This window comes from Sorex araneus, chromosome X (genome assembly GCF_027595985.1).
Source record: "Sorex araneus isolate mSorAra2 chromosome X, mSorAra2.pri, whole genome shotgun sequence".
In the NCBI taxonomy this organism is placed as follows: Eukaryota; Metazoa; Chordata; class Mammalia; order Eulipotyphla; family Soricidae; genus Sorex; species Sorex araneus.
This window is the reverse complement of record NC_073313.1, coordinates 316,205,127-316,229,683: the sequence shown is the minus strand read 5'-3', so window position 1 is coordinate 316,229,683 and position 24,557 is coordinate 316,205,127. Positions and strand designations below refer to the sequence as shown.

At 42.9% G+C, this 24,557-nt stretch overlaps 2 protein-coding genes across 3 annotated transcripts in view; both read right to left on the bottom strand.

Moving 5' to 3' along the window:
* Nucleotides 1-13,068, bottom strand: part of NPHP1 (nephrocystin 1) — a 56,184-nt gene extending 43,116 nt beyond the window's left edge. For both annotated transcript variants that reach the window (XM_055120992.1, XM_004609306.2), the window contains exons 1-8: nucleotides 12,943-13,068; nucleotides 10,851-10,924; nucleotides 7,637-7,697; nucleotides 4,604-4,728; nucleotides 3,825-4,125; nucleotides 3,308-3,409; nucleotides 843-943; nucleotides 482-524 (exon numbers count right to left, since the gene is read on the bottom strand). In XM_055120992.1, the coding sequence (XP_054976967.1) occupies nucleotides 482-524; nucleotides 843-943; nucleotides 3,308-3,409; nucleotides 3,825-4,125; nucleotides 4,604-4,728; nucleotides 7,637-7,697; nucleotides 10,851-10,924; nucleotides 12,943-13,011 (876 nt within the window). In that variant the 5' untranslated portion in view covers nucleotides 13,012-13,068. The remainder of the gene's footprint in view (nucleotides 1-481; nucleotides 525-842; nucleotides 944-3,307; nucleotides 3,410-3,824; nucleotides 4,126-4,603; nucleotides 4,729-7,636; nucleotides 7,698-10,850; nucleotides 10,925-12,942) is intronic.
* A 2,130-nt stretch (nucleotides 13,069-15,198) lies between these two features.
* On the bottom strand, nucleotides 15,199-19,054 carry MTLN (mitoregulin). Its single transcript, XM_055122031.1, has 2 exons — nucleotides 18,763-19,054; nucleotides 15,199-17,953 (listed from the first exon to the last, which is right to left on the bottom strand). Exon 1 carries the CDS (start codon nucleotides 19,037-19,039, stop codon nucleotides 18,869-18,871), a length of 171 nt encoding a protein of 56 aa, XP_054978006.1. The 5' UTR covers nucleotides 19,040-19,054; the 3' UTR covers nucleotides 15,199-17,953; nucleotides 18,763-18,868.
* Between the last annotated feature and the right edge of the window lie 5,503 nt (nucleotides 19,055-24,557).

Genomic DNA, 24,557 nt, shown 5'->3' with positions numbered 1-24,557 from the left:
TCTCTCTCTCTCTCTCTCTTTTTCTCTGCAGGTCCATATAAATTAAAGGCAGAATAAAGTCTGGAATAATATTTACCAACTAAAGTGTATAAAGTGTTTATGTTTATTTATGGTGAGTAGAGTTTTATGTCTTTTTAAATGATACTCAATAATTTCTTATTTCTTTGAGCTTTTGAGAATTTTTCAAATAGTAACTGAAATTGAACTTTACCCAAATGAGTTTTCCCGAAATGAAAGTTCAACAAGAGATCTCCAAGTCCTCAAATTTATTCATCCTACAGAAAAGATCTAATGTCACTCAGAACAGAGATTGATGAGGCCAGAAAAATTTGCCTTACGATCTGTATATGACCACCTCGTGTCCTATTTAAGTCTCAAGGTTAACTTCCAATGTCTCCATCGTGTTTGCAGTGCTTCTGAATTTGATCAGAACTATTCAAAAACAAAATGATCTACCATTAACAAGGTAAGAGATACCCACCTCGGAGATAGCTCTCCGAACAGCACTCCAGTGAGAATCAGTTCTGGGGAGACAAAATGGCAAGAGGATTGCATGGTCTATTTCCCCAATTTGGTGACTTCATTAATAAGGGAGGAATGCATGCAAGTTTAAGTTCTGAACACATAATAGAGAACAAATGAAATTATAATAGAATAACATGCACTAAAATAATCATGATCTTAAATAATGTTCTTTAAGCAAATAATATTAGAAGCACAGATCTCAGACAGCAAGGTGTTTCCATTTCAAGAAATTTCTGAGTTGTTTATAATAGTAAAAATAAGCAAAAAGTTACTCAGCCTACTTCCTCCCCACATTTGTTTCCCCTACATCTGTTTACCTTTGTTTTATTTCAGTTCCCTCTGCTGTTTCATTCCCCACCTTGGCATCTTCTTCACTGCTTTCTTCGCTTGATTCTTGCACTTCTTCTTCATTATAGGGCTGAAAAAATTATTATAATATAAAATGCTTTACCTGATACAAAGATAAGCTCAGAAAGATATTCTCAGAAAGACTTTACCTTATTAAAGTCATTACTTATGGGATCTTTTGTAACTCATAGTATAAGCTAATTCCAATTTCATGTACAGTACAATTATCATAGTCATTAAGATAGTTACCATAGTAATCGGACTGGAGCGACAGCACAGCAGGTAGGGAGTTTGCCTTGCATGCAGCCGACCTGGGTTTGATTCCTCTATTCCTTTCAGAGAGCCTGGCAAGCTACCGAGAGTATCCCGCCGGCACGGCCGAGCCTGGCAAGCTACCCATGGCGTATTCGATATGCCAAAAACAGTAACAACAAGTCTCACAACAGAGACATTACCAGTGCCCACTTGAGCAAATCAATGAACAACGGGATGACAGTGCTACAGTGCAGTGCTACCATAGTAATCATGTTATCATATTTGTCATACGTATATATCGTTCTTTAGGTCTGAAACCACCTAAATACCCATTCTATAGAATACCTGAATACTATAGCATTCATTGAAACAGAATGTTTGGGCCAGGGCTGGACAGTACTACAACCTGTCATCAAACATATGAAATGTAATTTGTCCAAACTGAGCTGTGCTTTGCAGTATAAAATACACACTGAAATTTGAAGTGCTTAGTATGAGAAAAGAATTTTCAATATTCATTATATGTTAAAATGTTCCTATTTTATATATTATAAAATGAAACATATTATTAAAATGTTATTTTAATTTTTAGTGGGTGAGGAAGAATGAAAAAATATATATTTTGCCTTCATGTATAGTTTTGGACAGTTACTACACTGTTTGGAATTTCCTCAGAGATTGTAGTGTCACTGTCATTCATAAGAGCTTATGATAATGAAGTGTGAGTACCAGATAGCCTCAAGATGAGGCTGGCACCTGAAAGACTGGGACTTTCAGGGCCCCCACCTCACCTGGAGAGTGGGGAAAAACGCTGGAGACTGAACTTAATCACCAATGGCCACTGATCTGATAATGTTGTGCAGGCAGAAGGACACCTCCATACAACAAACTCCAAAAAGGTAGGTTGAGAGGTTGTCCAGGCCAGTGACCATCTTTGGAGTGCTGAGACAGCGCTACAGAAGCCAAGAAAGGTCTCAGTCCTTCTCCGGCCACATCCCATCGCCTTGCCCCTTTGAATCTTCCCAGTTTGGCTGTTCTTAGTTTGCATCCTTGTTAATAAGTTAATACACACAAAGTATTTCAAGAATTCTATGATGCCTCAGGGCTGGAGCGATAGCACAGCGGGTAGGGCGTTTGCCCTGCACGAGGCCGACCCGGGTTCAAATCCCAGCATCCCATATGGTCCCCTGAGCACAGCCAGGGGTGATTCCTGAGTGCATGAGCCAGGAGTGACCCCTGTGCATTGCTGGGTGTGACCCAAAAAGCAAAAAAAAAAAAAAAAAAGAATTCTATGATGCCTTCTAGAAAATTATCAAACCTAAGGAGGGTGCATGGGATCCTCCAAATTTACAATCAATCCCTCAGAAGTACAGGTGGCCCCTGGGACTCATGACCAGTATCTGAACTGGGGCAGCCTTTTAGGACTGACCCCTTAATTTGTGAGGTCTGGATAACTTTAGTTTAGTGTCAGATTTGATTTGAGAATCTAGATATCCAGTTACTACCAGGAAAGAAACATGTATCTGCTGGATAAAAACCATACACTTGGTGCCAAAAGTGGTATCCAAAAAAAGATCTTGGCTGGGGGTAGAGGGGTATGAACAGTAAGGGAGAAACAAGACAATGGTGGAGAGACACAGACTCTCCAATAAAGGTGGTGGTGTTGAAAATCTATGCATGAAACCTTATCATGAGCAGGATTATAAATTATGGTGCCTAAAATAAAATATTAGATTCAATTAAAAGATCTCAGTGTGACTACTACAAATTTCCAAATTCTGTGGTTGACTTTATACTTCTTCTGTTGTTCAGCAATGATAAAGACACCTAGTCTAATGACCTTGCTGTATTTTGAAATAAATTGACTATAAACAAGTATGGATAGTATGCTCACATTTTAATAAGTGATCACATTTGTGGAAATCAACACAAACTTACTGTGGCTATTTTTGACAACAAACCGAAAATGTCTTTGAACTTTTATGAGCAGCATTAATCCAGAAAGCATCTTCACTGTGAAAAAATGCTTCAAAGACTCTGTCTTTCTCCATGCCCACTTCCTCTAAAATTAAATTCCATGTCTCAAATCAGTCAGTGGTCATAGAACAAAGAGTGCAGGTAAACATTTTCTGAGAAAGAAAAAATAATTATTGAAAGAGAAAAGGAAACAAAGACTAACCTCCAAGTAGGTTCTAGGAACGAGACCTATACCTCCTTTGGCATTCTTGGCTCTCCACCAACCATCAGCGTTTTTTTCAGTTATATGGAGAATTTCCCCTTTCTAAATGTAAAATCAAGTTTAAAAAGTTAATAAAACTCAACAGTCATGCCTGTTATTTCATTACTTAATGCTTTAGAATAGATCTTGGCAAATGTTTCATTTTTTTTCCCCCTGAATCTGAAAGATGTTTTCATCTGAAGGAAGAGTTTAGAAGAATAAATTCATTTGGATGTTTAACACTCATCCAAATGATATATTCAAAAGGGCGACCCTTCAGCCATCACTTTCAGGGGCCCCACACTTAATCTAAAATATCACCTTATGGATAGAAATGATCATGTAACTTCTGCCTAAAAATCACAACTATTTACAACAGACTTAGTCTTTCAACCTTACTACCAGGAACATATAATACAAACAGAGTTTAATTGCTCTGTTAGGTATGAAAACATCCCTAGATCTTTATTCCACCGACCTTAAAGGTAAGATCCTCAGCTTGTTGAGCAGTAAAATCTCCAATAGCAATGTATTCTCTTTTTACTGACTGCTGGTGAGATTTACTTTCTTCTTTCTCTCCCTCTTCTATTTTTTCTTCATCCCTGCTTTCTTCGCTTTCGTCTTCATCATCATCTTCATCATCGTCATCATCATCAATCTCTTCTTTTTCTTCTTCTTCTTCCTCTTCTTCTTCATCTTCTTCTTCTTCTTCTTCTTCTTCTACTTCTTCTTCATCTTCAGAAGAATCATTATCTTCCTCTTTTTCAGTAAGTCCAACTCTAACAATAATAATTCTAATTTATTATATTATTATTATTATCTATGATAAGAATCCCTTAGAACGTATGGAACAAATCAAGTATGAATATTGCTTACATATACAGAAACCATATTTGAAACTACTCTCTCATATAATCATCCAAATATCATGATAGTTCATATAATTTTTATGTCATTGCATCAACTATTTCATATAAGAATTGAAATAATCTGCTTATATCATTAAAACTGATATTATAGGCATCATCCCTATTTTCTAACATTTGTTTATTTGGCTTTTTAGATCCCCGTTTTGCTTTTCCAACTGCACTGTAAATTGCCAAAGGCAGAGGGCAAAACTTCTGCTGCTTTATATCTCTTCTAGGGCTAAGAATAAGCAAATATGGATTGATTATATTGTGATTATATTGCTACCGCCAATTGTTTATATCTGTACTGGAAACATAATACTGGAAAGTGAGAAGAAAAGGCACATACCCAGTTCTGTTTTCTGTACTCAGGGACACAGCAAGCTCCTGCAGCTGGCGGGTCAGCTTATCCAGCAGACTGTGCTCCTCCTCTTTCTTCTGATTGTAGTTCCCAACGGGTGCAGGTTCATCGGCCTACATGGGAAGAGAAGGCTGTTTTGTGGAAAGATTTATTTCAATGTCCTACTTATTAAAAAGTAATCCTCCACTGCTGAGAGCAAAACGGACCCTCTGAACCTAAAGACTTTGATTCCAGAGACCTAACACATTCGGGCATCTAGCGCAGCTTCTTACAGCAATGCACTGGGACTCTGAGCTGGGCTACAATCCATGCTGCCCGGGGATGGACCTTTCCTCCCTACCCTGTCTTTCTGCACGGAAATGGCAGCGGCAGCAACATCCACATGGCAGGAGCCATCTTCTAAGACTCCTAACCCAGAGGTATACAGTTTTTACACTTGGGGCTCCTAGGGAATCATGAGAAGTGGGTGTAACCGGCACGCCCTTGGCCCAGATAAATCCGGAGCTGCTGAGAGCGAAACGGACCATCTGCGCCTACAGACTTTGATTCCAGAGACCTAACATTTGGGCATCCAGTGCAGCTTCTTACAGCAATGCACTGGGACTGTGAGATGGGCTATGCAATTTCTGGCAGAATTTTCCCTGGACTTTATACAGAAATCCAGTGTCCGAGTGACTTAACATCTCGTAATTGTCAGCAATGTGAAACGATTCCTTCTTAGCAGGTCTGATTTGGGGGGGGGAACTCCAAATAATAACAGTGAGTTTTTTGTTGAAATATTGAAGGTAATCAAAGTAGCAGCCATTTCTCTGGACTGTGAACTAAGCAACAGCCCCATGCTGGCCGAGAAGAGGAAATATTCCTCTTTCCCGGTTGTTTCCCATTTTCGGGGAGAAATGCGGCATGGCGTCCACCATACTATGAGGCGCGGGAAGGGGGATGACGGGGAAAAAAACAAGGAAAAGGAAAAAGGGAAAAAAAAGAGAGAGTTATGTACTTGGAGCAGTGGGGCTACATATCTCCTCGTTCTCAGCAATGGAAAACTAATTATCAAATGCTTCCTTCCTTGGCAGTAGGGCTGTCTTTCTTGGGGGGAAAATCCAACAACAATAGTGAGTTTTGTGTTGAATTATGGAATATAATCAAGGTAAAGAGAAAATGAAGTGAAATTCATCAGTTATGCAGTTGGGAGTGGGGGGGCGGGGGCGGGAGGTATACTGGGGGTTTTGGTGGTGGAATACGGGCACCAAAAAAATACTGGTGAAGGGATGGGTGTTTGAATATTGTATAACTGAGACATAAGCCTGAGAACTTTGTAACTTTCCACATGGTGATTCAATAAAAAAAAAAAGGAATCCTCCAAAAGTATTAGAAGATAAAGCATACATCTATGTTAGAGAAGAGTTTAGAGAATGATAGATTACTATGCTTGAGTGCAAGTCCAATGAAAAACCACATTGTATTATTGCTTTTTCTAGTTTCCTTGATGTTACACACCATCTCTAGTCAATAGGGAGAAGGCTGGCATTGGTGTCAAAGACAAGTACCATACCCAGGTTGTGTCACTTAGTAGACACGAAAAGGTCACTTAAGGACCTTGGTTCCCTCATCTATGGAACAATGACATTACGTTTTCTAATTGAAGGTCAGTCTGCCTCCAAATTTCAAAAGTTGTCTTAAACTGTGGGCCACAGCATCAATAATACAGCATTGTATAGCCTTTTAAAATTTGATTTTAAGGGGCTGGAGCGACAGTACAGTGGGTAGGGAGTTTGCTGTGGATGCGGCCAACCTGAGTTTGATCCTCAGCATCTGATTCCCCATATGGTCCCCCAAGCACTGCCAGGAGTAATTCCTGAGTGCAGAGCCAGGAGTAACCCCTGAACATCGATGGGTGTGACCCAAAAAGCAAAAAAAAAATGCTTTCAAGATAATTTTATGATTTATCATCAGTAAATGTTTTCTTTGTATACTTATTTTACCAATCATAAAAACTTATTGATAGAAAGGGGTCACAAGTGGAAGAAATTAAAGCATCCACTTTTTCTATCACTAGAGACACTGGGGAAATTCAGAAAAGATGGGGCCAGAAACACAGTACAGTGGGTAAGGTACTTGCCTCATATGTGGCTGACCTCAGTATGATCCCTGGTACTAAAGATTGTTCCTAAGTACCACCAGGAATGATCTCTGAACACACAGCCAGGAGTAAGGCTGGACGTGGTCCCAAGTACCATGATCTCTCCTAAAAAAAGAAACTCAGAAGAGACGCTCAGTGGACACTTGATTCAGGTGTGTTCAGGGGGTCTTACAAGCTGACACAGATATTTTCACAGAAAATATTCTGAGTCTCTGGACACCTAGCTCAAGTTCAGATTTAAAAAGAAGGGGGAAAAAACCCTGAAGAGACTGCCAGGGGAAACCCAGCCCCTGACACTTCTGCAAGGTCACCTCTATTTGAGCTTTTCTTCGCCACTTACGCTAAGGATTGAATTCTATTATTTCTTCTTACAACATAGAAAACAACTCTAAATTGTAAAGCATAAATTTGTACAATTCAAAAATAAAGGGGCTAGAGCAATAGCACAGCGGGTAGGGCATTTGCCTTGCATGCGGCCGATCCGGGTTCAATTTCCAGCATCCCATATGGTCCCCTGAGCACTGCCAGGGGTGGTTCCTGAGTGCAGAGCCAGGAGTAACCCCTGTGCATTGCCGGGTGTGACCCAAAAAGCAAAAAAAATTAAAATTAAAATTAAAAATAAAAAAATGAAGACAGCTGCTGCTTGGATTTTCTGAGTTCCCCATTCTGGGTCTATTCATCCCAGCCGAACCTGGATGCAGGCCTCTCTTCTCTGCACCAAAGCACAGGCTGAGCCATGGAGCATGTTGGCCAGATGAGCTCTGACACAGGGAGAACTATGGCAGAGGCACGGGCCAGAACACACGCCTACCGACTTCTGCTTAAGGAAAAAGTTTATCTAAAGACAGGTCTTCTGTTATGTGATGAACTGTGGCACTTACTTTGCTTAATTTTTGGAGAGTATTTTTATTTTCATCTATTGCTTGCTTTAACTGGATACATCTAAATTTTGAAAGAAAAAGAAAAATGTTAATTTTTTTTCGATTGTCAGAACCAGAATGTTACTTTATAAGATTATACCTCATTCTGTAAGTAAGCAAGGGGACTAAGAACTACATAGATGATGCTGAATATTCACAAGCAAACACGTTCCACACCAGCTCAGGTGTGATCCTCACAACCAATCCTAAGGTACCCACAGAATAATCAAAAGGCTCAAAAGGCTCAGGTACCTTGGGGCTTCAGTTTCCTACCTCTGAGATAGGAAGAACACCAACTTAGAAATGCTTCTCCTGCTTTAGAAACCCAGAAAATTAAAATTTAGTCACAATACAACTGATAGTGGTAGTAATAGCTAAGTCACTGTGCATCACACTCAATGCTCAGGCACTTACAAGCCTGCCCTCTTTTGAGCCAATAACAATCCCCACTCCAGCTCAAGGCAGCGAAGCTCTCTGAGGTGCAGGCGGCACGCCAGTGACGGTTAAGGGCACAAGGCAGCCGGGGTTCCAGGGCTCCCTTTTCACCACAGCATAGTCCCCATGTAAACTTGTCCTTTCCAACTGGGCACAGTGTTCATCATTCCATACACAGCTCATACAATTTAGCATAAGTCTTAGACACTTAAATAAAAAGTACAAAAATGAGCAGCCAGAAAGATAGGACAGCGGGGAAGGACAGCACAGAAGGTGCTTGTCTTGTACGTGATTATTGGGGTTCCAAGCCCCACTAGGAATGATTCTTGAGCGCAGAACCAGGAACAAGCCCTGAGCACCTCTGAGTGTAGCCCACTAAACCAAAATAAACAGCATTGTAGCACTGTCGTCCCGTTGTTCACTGATTTTGCTTGAGCGGGCACCAGTAATGTCTCCATTGTGAGACTTGTTATTACAGTTTTTGGCATATCGAATACACCACGGGTAGCTTGCCAGGCTCTGCTGTGTGGGTGAGATACTCTCAGTAGCTTGCTGGGCTCTCTGAGAGGGACAGGGTTGGCCGCATGCAAGGCAAACGCCCTATCCACTGTGCAATAAATAAATAAAATGCTATATGGGGATGGATGATCTTTTATACACAGAGAACACTATAGTTACTTGGGTTTTAAAATGATTGTTAATTTACTAAAATTAAAATTTTAAATGTAGCCTTTTTTGAAACTTTAAATTCAATATATCACCTTATCACTGTCATCGATTTGCTCGAGCGGGCCCAGTACTGTCTCCATTCATCCTAGCCCTGAGATTTTAGCAGCCTCTCTTTACTCATCCTTCCCAATGGTGCCGCATTAGAGGCTCTTCAGGGTCAGGGGAATGAGACCCATCATTGTTACTGTATTTGGCATATGAATATGCCACGGGGAGCTTGCCAGGCTCTCCCCTGTGTGGGCAGTAAACTCTCGGTAGCTTGCCGGTTTCTCCAAGAAGGAGAACTAGGCTATCAGATGTCTTTCATGCGTGAGGGACCCTAGTGAAAACAGCCAGGCATGGGGGCAAGAGACTCTGCGTCACTCTCTTCCAGGAGCTTGGTTTTATAGTCTCTGGATGTTGGCCACTGATGGGATTACACGGTGCCAGGGGCAGTTTCTGGGTGTGATTGCCAGAAATTATATAATTATATAATATGTATAATATATAATATTATGTGATATATTACATATTATATAATTATAACTGTGAATTTATACGTAAATTCAACATGTAAATGTTAAGTATTAGACATAATTAAGCAAGTATGGGGCTGGAGTGATAGCACAGCAGGTAGGGTGTTTGCCTTGCATGCAGCCAACCCGGGTTCAATTCCTCCGTCCCTCTTGGAGAGCTTGGCAAGCTACCAACAATATCTTGCCCGCATGGGAGAGCCTGGCAAGCTTCCCGTGGCATATTCAATATGCCAAAAACAGTAACAACAAGTCTCACAATGGAGACATTACTGGTGCCCACTCGAGCAAATCGATGAGCAACGGGATGACAGTGACAGTTGTAAGCAAGTATATCACCTTCACTTTATTATTATTAGTCAATTTATCTACTTTGAACAAACCCCTTAACCAATCAATCCTAATAACAAATAAAACCCTCTTTGACATTTTATAATTCATTTACATTTTACTTTAGATTTTGTAGTTTTGGATGCCTGACTTAAGACTTTTCTAAATTATTCTAAAGATTTTTTAATAAATAATGTGAATTTCATGGTCTTTTGAATGCTATGATATCTTTAAAATATCTGAAATATAGTATCTTGATCCTAATGCAAAAATATTCAGAGTATAATTTGATTTATTTCTTCTTATCTATGTTTTTGGGTTTGGGGGGGTTCTTTTTGGTTTGGGAGCCATACCCAGCAACACTCAGGTGTTATTCCTGGCTCTGTGCTCAGGAGTCACTCCTGGAAGTACTCAGGAGACCATACAGGGTTCTGGGAATCGAACCTGGGTAAGCCTCATACTAAGCAAGCTCCCAGCCTGCTGTTCTATCTCTCCGGGCCCATATCTGTGAAATTTATTGAGGTAAGGAGTTTGGACCACAGCCGACGGTGCTTAGGACTTATTCCTGGCTCTATACTCAGGAATTACTCCTGTTGATACTCAGGGACTGCATGTGGTACCAAGGACGAAATCAGAGTCAGCATACAAGGTAAGTGCTATACCCCTGTATCCCTTTGCCCTACATTTTGAATTATCTTATTTGCTGTTACCTCAATATTAACCACTATACGATCATAGTGCCCCACCAAGAAACACCCTAACAGTAACCACAAGTCTCACAATGGAGATATTACTGGTGCCCACTCGAGCAAATCGATGAGCAACGGGACGACAGTGCTACAGTACTACCTCAATATTATTTCTAGCTATCCTTGCTTATTTGGGGGGCATTCCTGACAGTGCTTAGTGCTTTCTTCTGGCTCTGAGCTCAGAAATCATTCCTGGTGGGGCTCAGGGACCATATGAAATAACAGAAATCAAACCCAGCTCGGCCATGTGCAAGGCAAACCTTACCCACTGTACTCTCTCTCCAGAACCTGCCATTATCTTGTCTTTTTGGAAATTGTACTAATTAAAAACAAATTTCTAAAATAATTTCTATGCTGTAAATAATACTCATTCAAGTTGGCACAATTTCTAAAAAGTTCAAATAAGTTAGTATGCTTTACCTTTGGTAAAGATCTCGCTTTTTACTGGTTTCTATGACTTCTTTCACTTGGCTCTCAGAAAGCAAATTCTCAACCTACAACAAACAGAGAAAGTTTAAATGATCTTATTGCAAAATGTCATAACTTCATGAAAGTTTTGGTTATTTCTACAATATTTTATAATATGCTTTCCAGAGTACAATGAAGTTGAATTGTACAGGGAAACCCATTTATTTACCACCACAATTCTACATTTTACCACCACCCTTATTTATTTTTTTTTTTTTTATTAAATCACCGAGTGGAAGATTACAATGCTTTCGGGCTTAGATCTCAGTTATACAATGCTGAAACAACCATCCCTTCACCAGTGCCCATATACCACTACCAAAAAAAAAAAAAAAACCCCACGCAGTACACCTCCCATCCCGCCCCCCACCCCCTACCTTGTAACTGATAAGTTTCATTTTACATTCTGTTTACTTTGGTTACATTCAATATTTCAACACAAACCTCACCATTGTTGTTAGGAGTACCCTACTAGATTCAGACCTACTGTGAAGACAAATAAGGTCGCGCGGCCGCAGTAGCGGCCGCGCGGTTTTGAATTTCTGTACTTTAACAAGAAGTCCAGGGAGATTTCTTCCAGATATTAGATAATTGCAGGCTTGAAAACCCAATCTGTGGTCGTCTTAATATGGCGGCCACCGCGCCCTTCATCCCCGGAGAGAAAGAGGCGAGAGAGAGAAACACCTTTCCCCTCCCGGGCGGGCACGAAGCCGAGGCTTAGTTCTCAGGCTGGAGACATTCTGCGAGGAGTTGCTCACACCAAAAGAGGCTTTGCTGGGTCTGGATTCACGCTTGTACAGCTGCGGAGAGGCCGCACATGTGTGCGGCCCCCGTTACCACCACCCTTATTAAACCCATCTATCTACCCCTCATTTTATGTATTTTAAAATAAAGTGTAATTATTAATATATTTCCCTCTAAATAAAGCATCCATGATTTCCCTAGTTTAATATTTGTCACTTAATAAGCATGTGTATGCATCTGTGTATATATACAGATATGTATATATATATATATATATAGCCATCAAATATTTTGCTTTTCAAAGAAGTCTCAAATGAACTGAACATTCAGAAACTGTTCCAAGTTTTACAATGTTTAAAATTATTTTGGAGCCCAGAGTGACAGTATAGTGGGTAGGGTGCTTGCATTGCATGTGGCTGACTTGGACTTGATTCCCAGCCTCTTATAATGGTCCCCTGAGCCTGCCATGAGTAATTCATGAATGCAAAGTCAGGATATAAGCCTAAGCCCTGATGGATGTGGTCCAAAAAAAATTTTTTTAAGATTGAAAAATAATTTTATTTACTTACTTCCTGTAAATTTACAGGAAGTAATACTTGATAACAAAGTCAATGAAAACTTAAAAATTGCAAGAAAAGGCCAGAGAGAAGTTACAGCCGTTAAGCCGCATACCTTCTGTGCAGCTGGTCTGGGTTCCCCAGCTCCTCCCCATCCCCAACACCTCCTGGAGTGATTCCTGAGCACAGGGCAAAGAGTAAGCCCTGAGCACTGCCAAATGTGACGATAAACAAAACAAAACAGAGATTGCAAGAAAATAACAACGTGAACTATGAATTTCAGAAAAGAAACAACTCATACTTCTCCTTTTTTCTTATTTTTAAGGTAGTATACATCTCATGCTCACAATGATGAAAAATATAACATGAAGAGAAAATAATCATCTCAGTGTGTCTTCTATGTTTTCTATACACATATAGAGTAAAACGTTTCTCAAAATACTATTTAATGTTATATTATTCTTATAACTTGACGTCTTATCACACACGTGTTCTCTAATATTAAAATCTGTTGCACGGGCTGGAATGATGGTATAGAGAGCAGGGTACTTGCCCTGCCTGTGGTTAGGGCTGGAGTAAGGGTTTGGGGTTTTCGAACCCTGTTTGGGTGCTGGATTACTGAGGCCGGGGTGGATTAAGCCTTTGGAAAGAGGGTTAGGAGTAGGGTCCCAGATCTTGCCCGCCGCCAGGGCCCTGAGTACCTCAAATAGCTCAGACCCCGCCACCCAACAGCCAGGCCATACCTGTTGCTTCAGTTCCTGAGTGCGGCGCTGCACGGCTCGGAGGGGATCTCGGGGCCGCCGGGTCAGCATCTCCCGCTTCCCCGCGCGGAGAGGCAGCCGGTTGCCGGGGAAACCAAAGCCGCGGCGCCTGAGAGTGACGTCATCGCCGCGCGCCGTCGCCCGGACCGGCGCGGGCGGGTTGGTGCTGGTGAGTTCGTGGACGTTTCTGCCCCGCAGCGCCTGGACGCTCGGCCCCGCCTAGCCGAGCCGGTCGAGGCGTCTTTACCCGAGGAGTAGTGGGAGCGGGGAGTATGGCCCCGGCGTCCGAAACTACAGGATGTTGTTGGTTTCTGGGCGTTGAACTGCCTGCTTGCTCCCAGCCCAAGAATGGGTTAAAGCAATCTGAAACTCTTGAATGAATGAACTAGATAGGAGGTCGCCCGGGCATGTTTCTTTACAGAAGTCGTTTCAGAAGGCGTTTTAAATGCTTTGCGAGGGTGGGCTTGGCCGGTTCCATTTCCTTCTTGGTCTTGCACGCTGCCTGTCCTCAATTCTACGAGGATGGTAATTCTGTCTGTTCTACAGCTTGACTGAACAGATCGATATTTGACATCTACTCTCAGGATGTTGGGTCAGGTTTCCCCTAAGCAGGACTGAATCCCGTAAATCCAACGTCCCAAACCTCTTTCCACCAAATATGAATGAGGACCTGAGCTCACTTTTCAAATGATGAACCATGCTAAAGTCAAACACATTATTCTGATTGCACCGTCTCAACGACTGATGGTATTTTCCCTTCAAGATAAAACACAGGGGGAAGTGACCAGCGTCCCCAACTTCTCACTTGTCATCACCCTTATCAAGATAGAGGTGATCAGTGAACCTGATCAGCTTACCCTGCACGCAGACTACAGGGTTTGATTCCAGCATCCCATAGTGATGTCGGTGGGCCCCAGAGGTGACTTACATGAAGTGGGGAGGAGAAAGATGGTCACTTTCTCCCCAACCGCCTCTACCACCCGGGACCCAGAGTTACTGGGCTCTTGTCTCGCTCTCAGAAAAGAATTTCAGGAGTAGACAAGCAGTGAAGTAAATAGATTTTATTTGGAGGTTTCTGAGGGAAGGAGGAAGGGGTAAGTGGGAGAGAGAATAGTAAGAATAACACACTCAAAAGAGAACGCGGGCTTCTCCAAGGGTGGAGGAAGCCCCTACACATAACGGAGCTTTAGACACAAAAGTATGAAAGTACACATCTCAAGAGGGGAGATGCGAGCGCAAGCAGCACATGGGCTCAGGCAGCATATGCACGCACCTCCTTTGTTGAAGGTGTCCTTTATAGGGTTTCTTCAACCTGCCCCCATGTGGGGTTTCTTTCCAGGTAAAAGTTTGTTGCTAAGGTTACCAGGGAGGTTGGGAGTGGTGATGGCCTTCTTTGGGGAACTTCCTGGGGAGGGGTCCATTATCCTCAGGGTCTGGCTGATGGTTTCCTCGGGTCTTTTATTTTCTTGAGTCTGCAATCTTAAGAGTCTCCTTCCCAGAGACTTTGTTAAATCTCAATTTTCATTGCCAAAGGCCTTTCCCTATCTACCTGCCTACATCAATAGGATGCCCCAAACCAGCCTGGAGTGATTCCTGAGCAGACCTAGGAGTAAGCCCTGAGCACAACCGGTCCTTCTCTCCTACCCCCAACAAGTAACAAATGAGTTTTAAGTGCTATAAAATATATTAATGGATTGATAAATTTAAAAGTGATCTAGTAAAGGCAAACAAGAATCTTCCTTTCTTTCTAGTCCCTACCTCCCACTCCATCCACCCTCCATAGTAAGCACTATCCTAAAGTCTAAGAACAAAACTTGTCTGCCTCTTTGGAAACAGTGCCATGCAACTGTCTTGGCCTCTCGGCTGCCTATTTATTTCCCCCAAGTTGTACTTACACCCTTATAGAAATGTAAGCTTTATTCTTCAAATCTTTGACAGCACTTGGTACACTGTTTATTTTGTGGCTCAGGTTTTTAACTCTATTATTCCCCATTAGGGCTCATGAAACTTAAAATAACTATAGTATTTCCATTAAAAAATATTAACAATAGGGGCTAGAGTAGGCACAGCAGGTAGGGCCCTCTCAGCTAGATTGCTTTGCACAGTTTATGGGGTTCAATACTGGTAGCCCATATGTTACCCTGGACCTGTCAGGAGTGATCCTTGAGCACAGACCCAGGAGTAAGTCCTGAGCATAACTGAGTGTGTCCCCCACCCAAAAAAGTAACGAATAAGCACTAAATGCACAAAAATATATTAGTGGGTTAATCTACTTCAGAACAACCTTGAAAAGGTAAACAAAACAAAAAAGTGCACTGATAAATCTATCAAAATGTTGCCAATTTTATTGATGTGCTGGAATTTACAATACTATTATGCTTCTCATGCATACATCATTCCAACATCACGCTCATCACCAGATCCCACTTCACTCCACCAGTGTTCCAAGGGCCCTGCAAGCAACAGCCTCCCACCCCCAACACGTCTACTCAGTTCTGTAAATAAATCTTCAATTCCAATGAGTTTGGCCATTTGTAATTCTGTTTCTTTATATCCCATATATGAGAACATCAGGATCACTGCCTACACCCCAATCTACAAACATCAAGAATTTCTGGTCAGCTGCAGGGATCAGTATTTATAAAGCCCTTCCCCACAGCCTTCAGGTGATTATAACATGCAGCTCCATGGAAAACCTTCACTCTCTCCAGTGCTAACAAACGAATTTCCATCTGGCAGTTTTTCTGGTTGAGAAAGATCTACAAACTAGGGATGAGATGTAGACTGGGAGTTGAAGGAGTGTGCAGGAACACTACACACTGTACAGAACCCAGATGAGTACAGCTGCTGTTAGAACCTATCTGACCTAGTCAAGTGAAGAAGGCGAAGGGTCTTTTTCTTACCAGTTTGGTGACTCAGGAAGGCAGAAGTGAATATGGAAACTAAGCCAAACAGGGAAATCTGGGATGAGTGATGACATCAGTTTCATGGTGGGAAAACCAGTGTTCTGGAGTGGACAATGTGCAGAGATGACGCGTGGAGGATGCCGTTTCCTCTGAGGGAGGTTTACCAATTGAAAAGAAAGAAGGGAAACCTAGCACAATGTGATGAGATCCAAGCCTGTGATAAGATCCAAGGCATCTGAGAGATGGAACATAGATGGAGAAAGGCATGACAGGGGAGTATGTTCCTACACAGGTAACTTGTGATGACAACAACAGAGACAAATAGGAACGCTACACACTGTACAGAACCCAGATGAGTTCAATAGGAGGGAGATGGCTGAACGCCTGGTATCATTTCCAGGTTAACCATTCGACCAGGACTCCCAACATCAGTTGTCAGTTTTTGCTGATATGAAAAGTAACATCTCCTTGTGAGTCAAAGGTTTCAGGGATAAAAAAAAACCCAAAGTGTTGAAGGACAGGGTAGAGAGCTAGACAGGGAATGTGAAAGGCAATTATGAAAGGAACTGACAGAGTGAAGAACACATGGACAGAGTGGAAAAAGGCATCAGGCCAAAAGCTAGGGGAATATCAGGAGTGCTATGTATTGGCTAAAAAACTACCTAAAAACCTAGAGACTCTCAGGAATAAGTTGCAAATGCCCAACGGGACAGGGATGACAGAAAGGGAAGTAGATGAGCGAGTCAGGCACTGCAAGTAAGTAATCAGAAAGGAATCAACATACGAAAGACCAGGGTTACCAGTTACCAGAAGTAGCTCACATGCCCACAGAAACAGATTGGAGCCACTGGGGGCTCGGGTTTAGGAAACTGACCTCTCACAGCACCTCAATTCTAAGTCTTGATGAAGAATGGTGGCTGATATACTTGAGCAAATGGCAGTCCAGCTGACACAGAGCTCTAAGAACTAGTTTTAGCCCCTGAGTAATATCATCTTAGAATGATAATTAAGCTGAAAGCAAGAAAACACAGCAGCCCCAGTAAAGATGGAGGAAATCCAAAGTGAAAGTAAAGTGAGGGCTGGGGAGGTAGGGGCGTGGGGGGAGGTATACTGCAATTCTTGGTGGTGGAATATATGCACTGGTGAAGGGATGGGTGTTCAAGCATTGTATAACAGACTTAAACCTGAAAGCTTTGTAACTTTCCACATGGTGATTCAATTAAAAAAATAAATTAATTTAAAAAAAAGATAGAAGAAATAAGCTTCCTATAGAAATGCCTCAGAATTTTCTTATTTTTATGAAGCTATTCAATTTGATAAGCCATAAAATTAATCTTTAGAGGAATGAGCAGAGGTCATGTTCTCAAACTCATGTCTTGCAAAAGCATGCTAACTGGACACTTGGTCATCCACTGATTCTTACAGTTGAAAATGATCACTAAGTGCTATTCAGGAGGGTTTCTCCTTCACATGTATATCCTAAAATACATAAATGAAGTCTTTGCCAAACAAAAACCCAGAAGAAACACTTATACTCTGTACTTGAAGGCATACAGTCACTCTCAGAAAGCAAAGTCTTCTATCATTTATATCATTCTTACCTGTTACTTTCAGTTGTCTGCTTCCCTAAGCAGATCCCCTCAAATAAAGTTAACCAAAAAGACACATAGGCCAACTGTCTTGCAGTAGGTACAAAGAACTGGCATACATTCCTGAAAAGAGAATGTATCTGGGGCCAGAAAGACAGTTTGGGATTAAGGCACATGTAGGGACCCCAGAGCCATGCTACGTGGTCGCCCAAGAGCATCCTCTGGCCCTTGTATTGAACTGCCCCTTCAACCAATATGGGAGGGGCCCCACTTCGCTTGAACACTGCTTGGAAACTCCCTTTTAAAAAGATTATATCTACTCAAAACAAGGTTTGAGACTCCCAGGTTTCTTGATGCAGTAAACTGGTAGGCAAGCAACGTCTTTCGCTTTGATAAAAGGTTCAAAGATGTCAATATTTTTTATTTTAAAAATAAAATTTACTCATAATTTACAAGAAGAAATTAGTTCCATTCAGGGCTCTAGATCCATCTTCAACACTATTGGAAACAGAAAAGAAAAAATAAATAAATTAGAAATACATCACGGTTAACTTCTACTCATTACAGTGTGGCACTCAACCATGAACTAAAGCATCTGGTGTTACACGGAAAATCTGTGACACAATGTATCTAAGATTTATGTAAAAGCAAGGCTTTTTCCAGGTCTCTGATCACTCTACATAACCAAGTTGCCAGGAACCTAAGAATTTGGCTTGGTGGAGCATAGCTTCATACACTGCGGTGGAACCCCATAAGAGGCTGCATAATTGAGTATGTTTTTAAATAAACATTGATTAGGATCAGAGACATAACATGGCTTGCAAGCTGTGGACTCAGGTCCCATCTCCGCCACTGCATACGGTCCCCTAGTACCTCCCAAGGTCGCTCTTGAGTACAAAAAGACAGGAAGAAAATAACCCCTCCCCAAATAAAATAAACATGATTTGTTTGTCGGTGTTTGATTTGTACACTTATTTGATATGTCTAGGATCTCAGTAAAAACTCTGGGACAAAAGAAGGCGGTGAACGGGAAAAGTTTAAGAAGCCCCATACGGTGACACCAAGGATATGAAAGAAAAGTATAAGGTGGGGAAGGTCTCCGCGGCTTGTTCTTTTCCCCTTTCCTTCTTTCCAATTCCCATTTCCAAAGTGCAATTTCCAATTCCCCATTTCCAAAGTGCAATTTATTTGGGAATCAGAACTTCCTCTTCTCCGAGGTCCGGAGCACGGGGGCTCCAGCAGGGGGCAATCCAAACGCCCTTCTGCCCCAACCCCTCCGCCCGACCCGCAGCCTGGGTTCTGCTCACCGACCCCGCGGGCGCGGCGGGCTCGCGGCGGGCACACCCGGCTCCGGTGGCCGCAGCGGGAAGGCGACGCGGCCGCCCAGGGACGCGCACAGGAGGCAGCGCGGGCTCAGGCCAGGTCCAGCTTCTTCTGCATCACCGCCAGCTTGTCCTGCAGCCTCCGCTTCCTCCAGTCCAGGTAGCGCCTCCGCAGCCGGTTCGCCTGCCAGCCCACCAGCACGCCGGAGGCGAAAGCCACCAGCACGGACAGCTGCAACGTCCTCTCGGACACATCCGCCATCGCGACCTCCGGGCGTGCAGCGCGACCTACGGCGCGGCGGAGGGGTCAAAAGGCAAAGCGCGTTACGGAGGCCGCAAGTGCAGATTTGTCTGTTTTACTTTCCTGCAGATGGCCTTCCAAGAGACGTGTTGTGCATGCACATCTGTTCCTTCTCTGAGCCCCTACAACAATCAGTTGTTTGACATTGATCAAATATTGCCTGGCATTTTAAGCTAACTTTGGTTGTTGCGTCTTTCCAAGCCCCTTGCAAATTCAATGGAAGCTCCTTAGAAACTGTCAGCCTTGAATAAATAGCAGTACTCCTCCTATATTATTAAAAAGAAAAAGAAAGAAAGAAAAAGGAAACTGTCAGCCTTAGAATGCAAGCCACAGATGCTTGCTTAGTGGTGTAATGAGTGAATCCGGTCGAGTACAACCTACTTCAGGATAATGATGAGACTGGTTTGTCTTATTCAAAAGGATCTTCCTGATATTTCTGGAAGGATTATAGGCAGACAAATTCTGCTATACTAGTCTCCAGTATTTAAAACAGACCTTATTTGTGTGACTAGCACACAATATAATCCATATAATCCTCATTACATGGAATCGTAGACGATGATCATAAACTAAAACGGGAGTGATCTCAGTCATGACTATAGTTCCAATTGTGGTATGATTATTGCAAAATGCAGTGGAACTCTACTCACACACGGTCTGTTGTCACTGTCACTATCATCCCATCACTCATCGATTTGCTCGAGTGGGCACCAGTAATGTCTCCATGTCTCCATTGTGAGACTTATTGTTACTGTTTTTGGTATATTGAATACGCCACCGGTAGCATGCTAGGTTCTGCCATGTGGGCAAAATACTCTCAGTAGCTTGCCGGGCTCTCCGAGAGGGGTGGAGGAATTGAATCTGGGTCAGTGGCGTGAAAGGCAAACACCCTACCAATGTGCTATCACTCCAGCCCACACATGGTCTGTTAACCTAGTAAAAGTTTTCTTTTTCCATTTCCTAAAAACAAGGAATATAAAATAATTTTTATGTATATGGCAGCACAGTATACCTTCCTGTCTTGCCATGGGCTAAGCCAGTTCTCCTGTAATGATATAATCCAGAGGACCTTGACAGTCTTAATAACCCACAAACCAATAGCCTGGTTCATTCTTGGAAGTTTGAAGCAGGATATGGTAAAAGCTGCAGATGCGAAGACATCTAAAAGCTAGAAGGTGATAGAGAACCCTCTGGCTTATCATTTCTCATATAGGGGCCAGAGCGACAGTACAATGGATAAAACATTTGCCTTGTATATGGCCCACCTGGGTTTGATCCCCAGCATCCCATATGGTCCTCTGAGCACTGCCAGAAGTGATTCGTGAGTACAGAACCATGAATAAGCCCTGAGCACCACTTGGTGTGCCCCCCAAACAAATAATAATAATAAACAACTCTTGGATAATCTTTTTTTTTTTGCTTTTTGGGTCACACCCAGCAATGCACAGGGGTCACTCCTGGCTCATGCACTCAGGAATCACCCCTGGCGGTGCTCAGGGGACCATATGGGATGCTGGGATTTGAACCCGGGTCGGCCACGTGCAAGGCAAACACCCTACCCGCTGTGCTATATCACTCCAGCCCCTTGGATAATCGTATTTGAGAAAGTTGTGACTCCTGGTGCATGGTGAGTTTCTATTAGTTCAGTGGTCTCACACATAGCTGGAAAGCCCTCTTAAAGAGAGAAGTAAGCTGCTACACCTCACACTGCTTTGAGCAGTAGGTTTCTTTGGATTTGCAGCATTTGGGTGTGCTGCAGTCAAATGATCCAGACGCTGTGCGGTGAACTGCCCTGCACTTGGGCTTTTCACCAAGCCCAGCCAATGTTTGGAAAGTGTTTGTGTCCCTGATGATGATGTCAAAGAGAGTTTCTGGCGAACTCAGAATTTAGGGCATGATCTCTCCTTCCCTCTTGTGCAATTATTCTCCATTAGTAAAGCAGCTTTTGTCTTATTATTTGTTCCTGATAGAATCTAAGCACCTGAGCATGGCATACCAAGACTCTGCAAATGGGCATGGGGCGGGGAAAGAGGGGTTGCATCAGGTGGAGGAGAGATGGTACAGGGCTTACCCACCACGCTGCGCTTGCCTGGGTTCAATCCCTAACATCCCATGTGCCCCTCCCACCCCAGTACTGTTCATAACAAAGATATGCATTTTCTGGTGAATGAAAGCAGAGAGCATGTGGCTGCCTTCCATAATAAAATGAAGTAATAAATGAAAAACTGGGTTCCCGGAGACATAGTGGGTAGGGTGCTTGTCTTGCATGCAAATGACCCAGGTTTAATCTCTGGCACATAATTCCTGAGTTCAGAGTCAGGAGGATGTCCTGAACATTGCTGTGTATGGGCCAAAACCAAAATTAATTAATTAATTAATTAACAAGCAAATGAGGCTGGACCCAGGTATGACTGGAAGGCACACATAGACTTGTGTATAAATTCATGGCTTAAACTTCCTTGGAAATTTTTTTCTCTGACTTGCTGCATCTCCTTTCATCCACACCTAAGTGCTCAGAGGAACCTGTGAGTTCCCTACAACTGGTTTGCAAAAAAGGAAAAATCACAGATCTGGTTCATGGATTGACCTCCATGGAAAGCCCAAGAAAGACAGCAATGGTAGTGGAAGCATCCAAATAAGCGATCTATCATACAGATATAGGCACCCACTACTTCTACCTCTAATTAGTTCAATAGAACCATACAGCATGGTTATGTAGATGTGGATGGACGCTATGCATAGATTCCATACATGTTCTGCCCTCACCAAGATCAATACGTCTACCACCATGATTGAGTGCTTATAGCAGAAATCAATAATGAGCCCTTGGAACAGCACCTGTGGTGGGTGGGGCTGAGGTGGGGGAGGCTGACAGCTGGACTGCATCAATTCTTTCAATCTTGAAGAGGACAGCAACTTATGCTATCATAGTGAAAATCTTGAACCTGGCTATGGATTTGCACCCCTTGCCCACAACACCCCTTCCAGCATGCCCATTCGCAGATTCATGGAAAGCACCACTCACAGCATCACAATATAAATGTGACACTATGTTTGACAAAGGGTGTTTGGAACAGGAACCTCAAGCCCCTGGGAAGCTACTGGTTTTGCCAAACAAGTACTTGCTGGACAGTGAAGTGGCGTATTGAAGGCTCAGTCACAGTGCCAGGTGGAACACTGTGAGGTTGATGCACTGCCTGACAGATTATAACAGCAGTCTGGAACCATAGCAATATTTTCATATACTGAACCAACATGCCAACACTTGCATTACATGAATGAATAGATCAGGAATGGGAACAGTGGCCCCATCGCTTTCCTGTCCAGTGCTTCATTAGAATAACTTTTGCTTCTTGTGTCTCCACAGTCTTGGTCTCTGGGTCTAGAAGTACTGATAGCACTGTAGCACTGTCGGTAGCACTGTCGTCCCATTGTTCATCAATTTGCTCGAGCAGGCACCAGTAACATCTCCATTGTGAGACTTGTTGTTACTGTTTTTGGCATATCGAATACGCCACGGGTAGCTTGCCAGGCTCTCTCGTGGGGGCAATATACTTTCGGTAGCTTGCCGGGCTCTCCGAGAGGGAAAAGAGGAATCGAACCTGGGTCAGCTGGTCAGCAAATGCCCTTCCTGCTTTGCTATCATTCCAGTCCGAAGAAGTACTGATGCTCAGCGGAAAATTCTGCAGGCTGATTTCTGTGAACTGTAAGGGAAATTGCGCCCCCACCCCAACATACACCATCCCCATTCCAGCTGAATAGGTTGTTCTCATATTCTGAACCAACATGCAAAAAGCACGATGGCTACATGGATGGAGGGAGAGGTCTGAATGATCAGGCAGAACTATGTCTGGAACTTGGGGGATTCATGAAGATGCCCTTTAGTATATTTCCATGTTCTATGGCACAAGTTTATGGAAAACTACAACAACCCAATGAAGAGAGTGAAATTGGTCCAAAACAAAATAAGAACTTGATTCAAAAATTCAAAACACATCAAGCGCTTCTGGTTAGAAGCTGTTGAGAATGAAAGGAATGTGTTTTTTTTTTATCTTATCCTTCCCTCAAAGCCTTTCACCAGGAAAACAACATGCAGGCTGAACCCTTCCCCCTGAAAGGTCTGTTTAGATTTGGAGATAGAAATCATCCCCAGGGAATTGGCTGACCACTTGGGTCCCCACCAGTCTGCTACCGGCCCCTTCTAAAAATACACTTCTCTATTTTTTTCATATGTAAACTGCTTATTGGGACTGTGTAGACAAAATGGCTTGCTAGGAAGTAAGGCAACTGTCTTCATTTTGCTTGTTTGTTGTCAATAACGCTTGCTCTCTCTCTCTCTCATCTTATACTTTGTGTTGTTTTTGGTTTAGTTTTGCTCAGGGCTTACTCCGAACTCTGCTCCTCAGAGGTCACTCCTGGTAGCGCTGGTGTATCATAAGAGGTTCTGGGAATTCGAACCAGGTTAGCTGTGTGTAAGGCAAGCACGTTACTCCTTGTACTATCTCTCCTGCCCCTCTACCTATCATCCTGTGCTTAGATGGATCAACTTCTCAAGCAGCAGTAGAACTGTACCTTGATGGTGCAACAAGACACCCACTAATACAGTCACTGTCATCCCGTTGTTCATCGATTTGCTCGAGCGGGCACCAGTAACATCTCCATTGTGAGACTTGTTGTTACTGTTTTTGGCATATCAAATATGCCATGGGTAGTTTGCCAGGCTCTGCTGTGTGGGTGAGATACTCTCGGTAGCTTGCCGGGCTCTCTGAGAAGGGCAGAGGAACTGAACCTGGGTTGGCTACGTGCAAGGCAAACATCCTACCTGCTGTGCTATCACTCCAGCCCCACTAATACAGAATGGGGCAGAATGACTGGGTCATCTTACTAACTTAAAGACCTGTTCATCCAAGGCCAAGTGAATGTCATTTTCCCTAAGACCTCAGCACCATCTACAGAGCAGGAATTGTAGCAGCGACATGAGGGTCTCTGCCCTGGTACCTGGGAGGTCAGCTTTCCACGTGCCAAATAGACCCAAAAGTGACTTGATTACTTTTTTACACCCTAGCGAAAGCAAAAGTAGATGCTGAGGCAAATTGTGCTGGAATAGATCCTTCCGGTCTTTGCATCTTTTGATCAAACCCAGGATAGCCAATTAATGTGATCATATTCCATACACTCTCCTCTTAGACTTCATGGGTGTGGCCAGGAAGGACAGTCATCAGGCAATGAGGAGCGGTAGAGACTGGGGTCGTTATTTCTGAATCCTCTCCATGGAGTCATCACTGTCTGTACCCTCTCTTCTCCAAGTGTTCTTTGGGGTTCAGGACCAGGTATTCAAATCGGATCTTGCTTCCAGAAATGCCCCGGGCTTGAGCTTTCATAGTCTCTGGTTGATCTCTTGAAATATGGGTCTGACATAGAAGGACTGCACTCATTTGTGGAGTATAGAATAACATCACATGAGGCTGACACCCAAGGA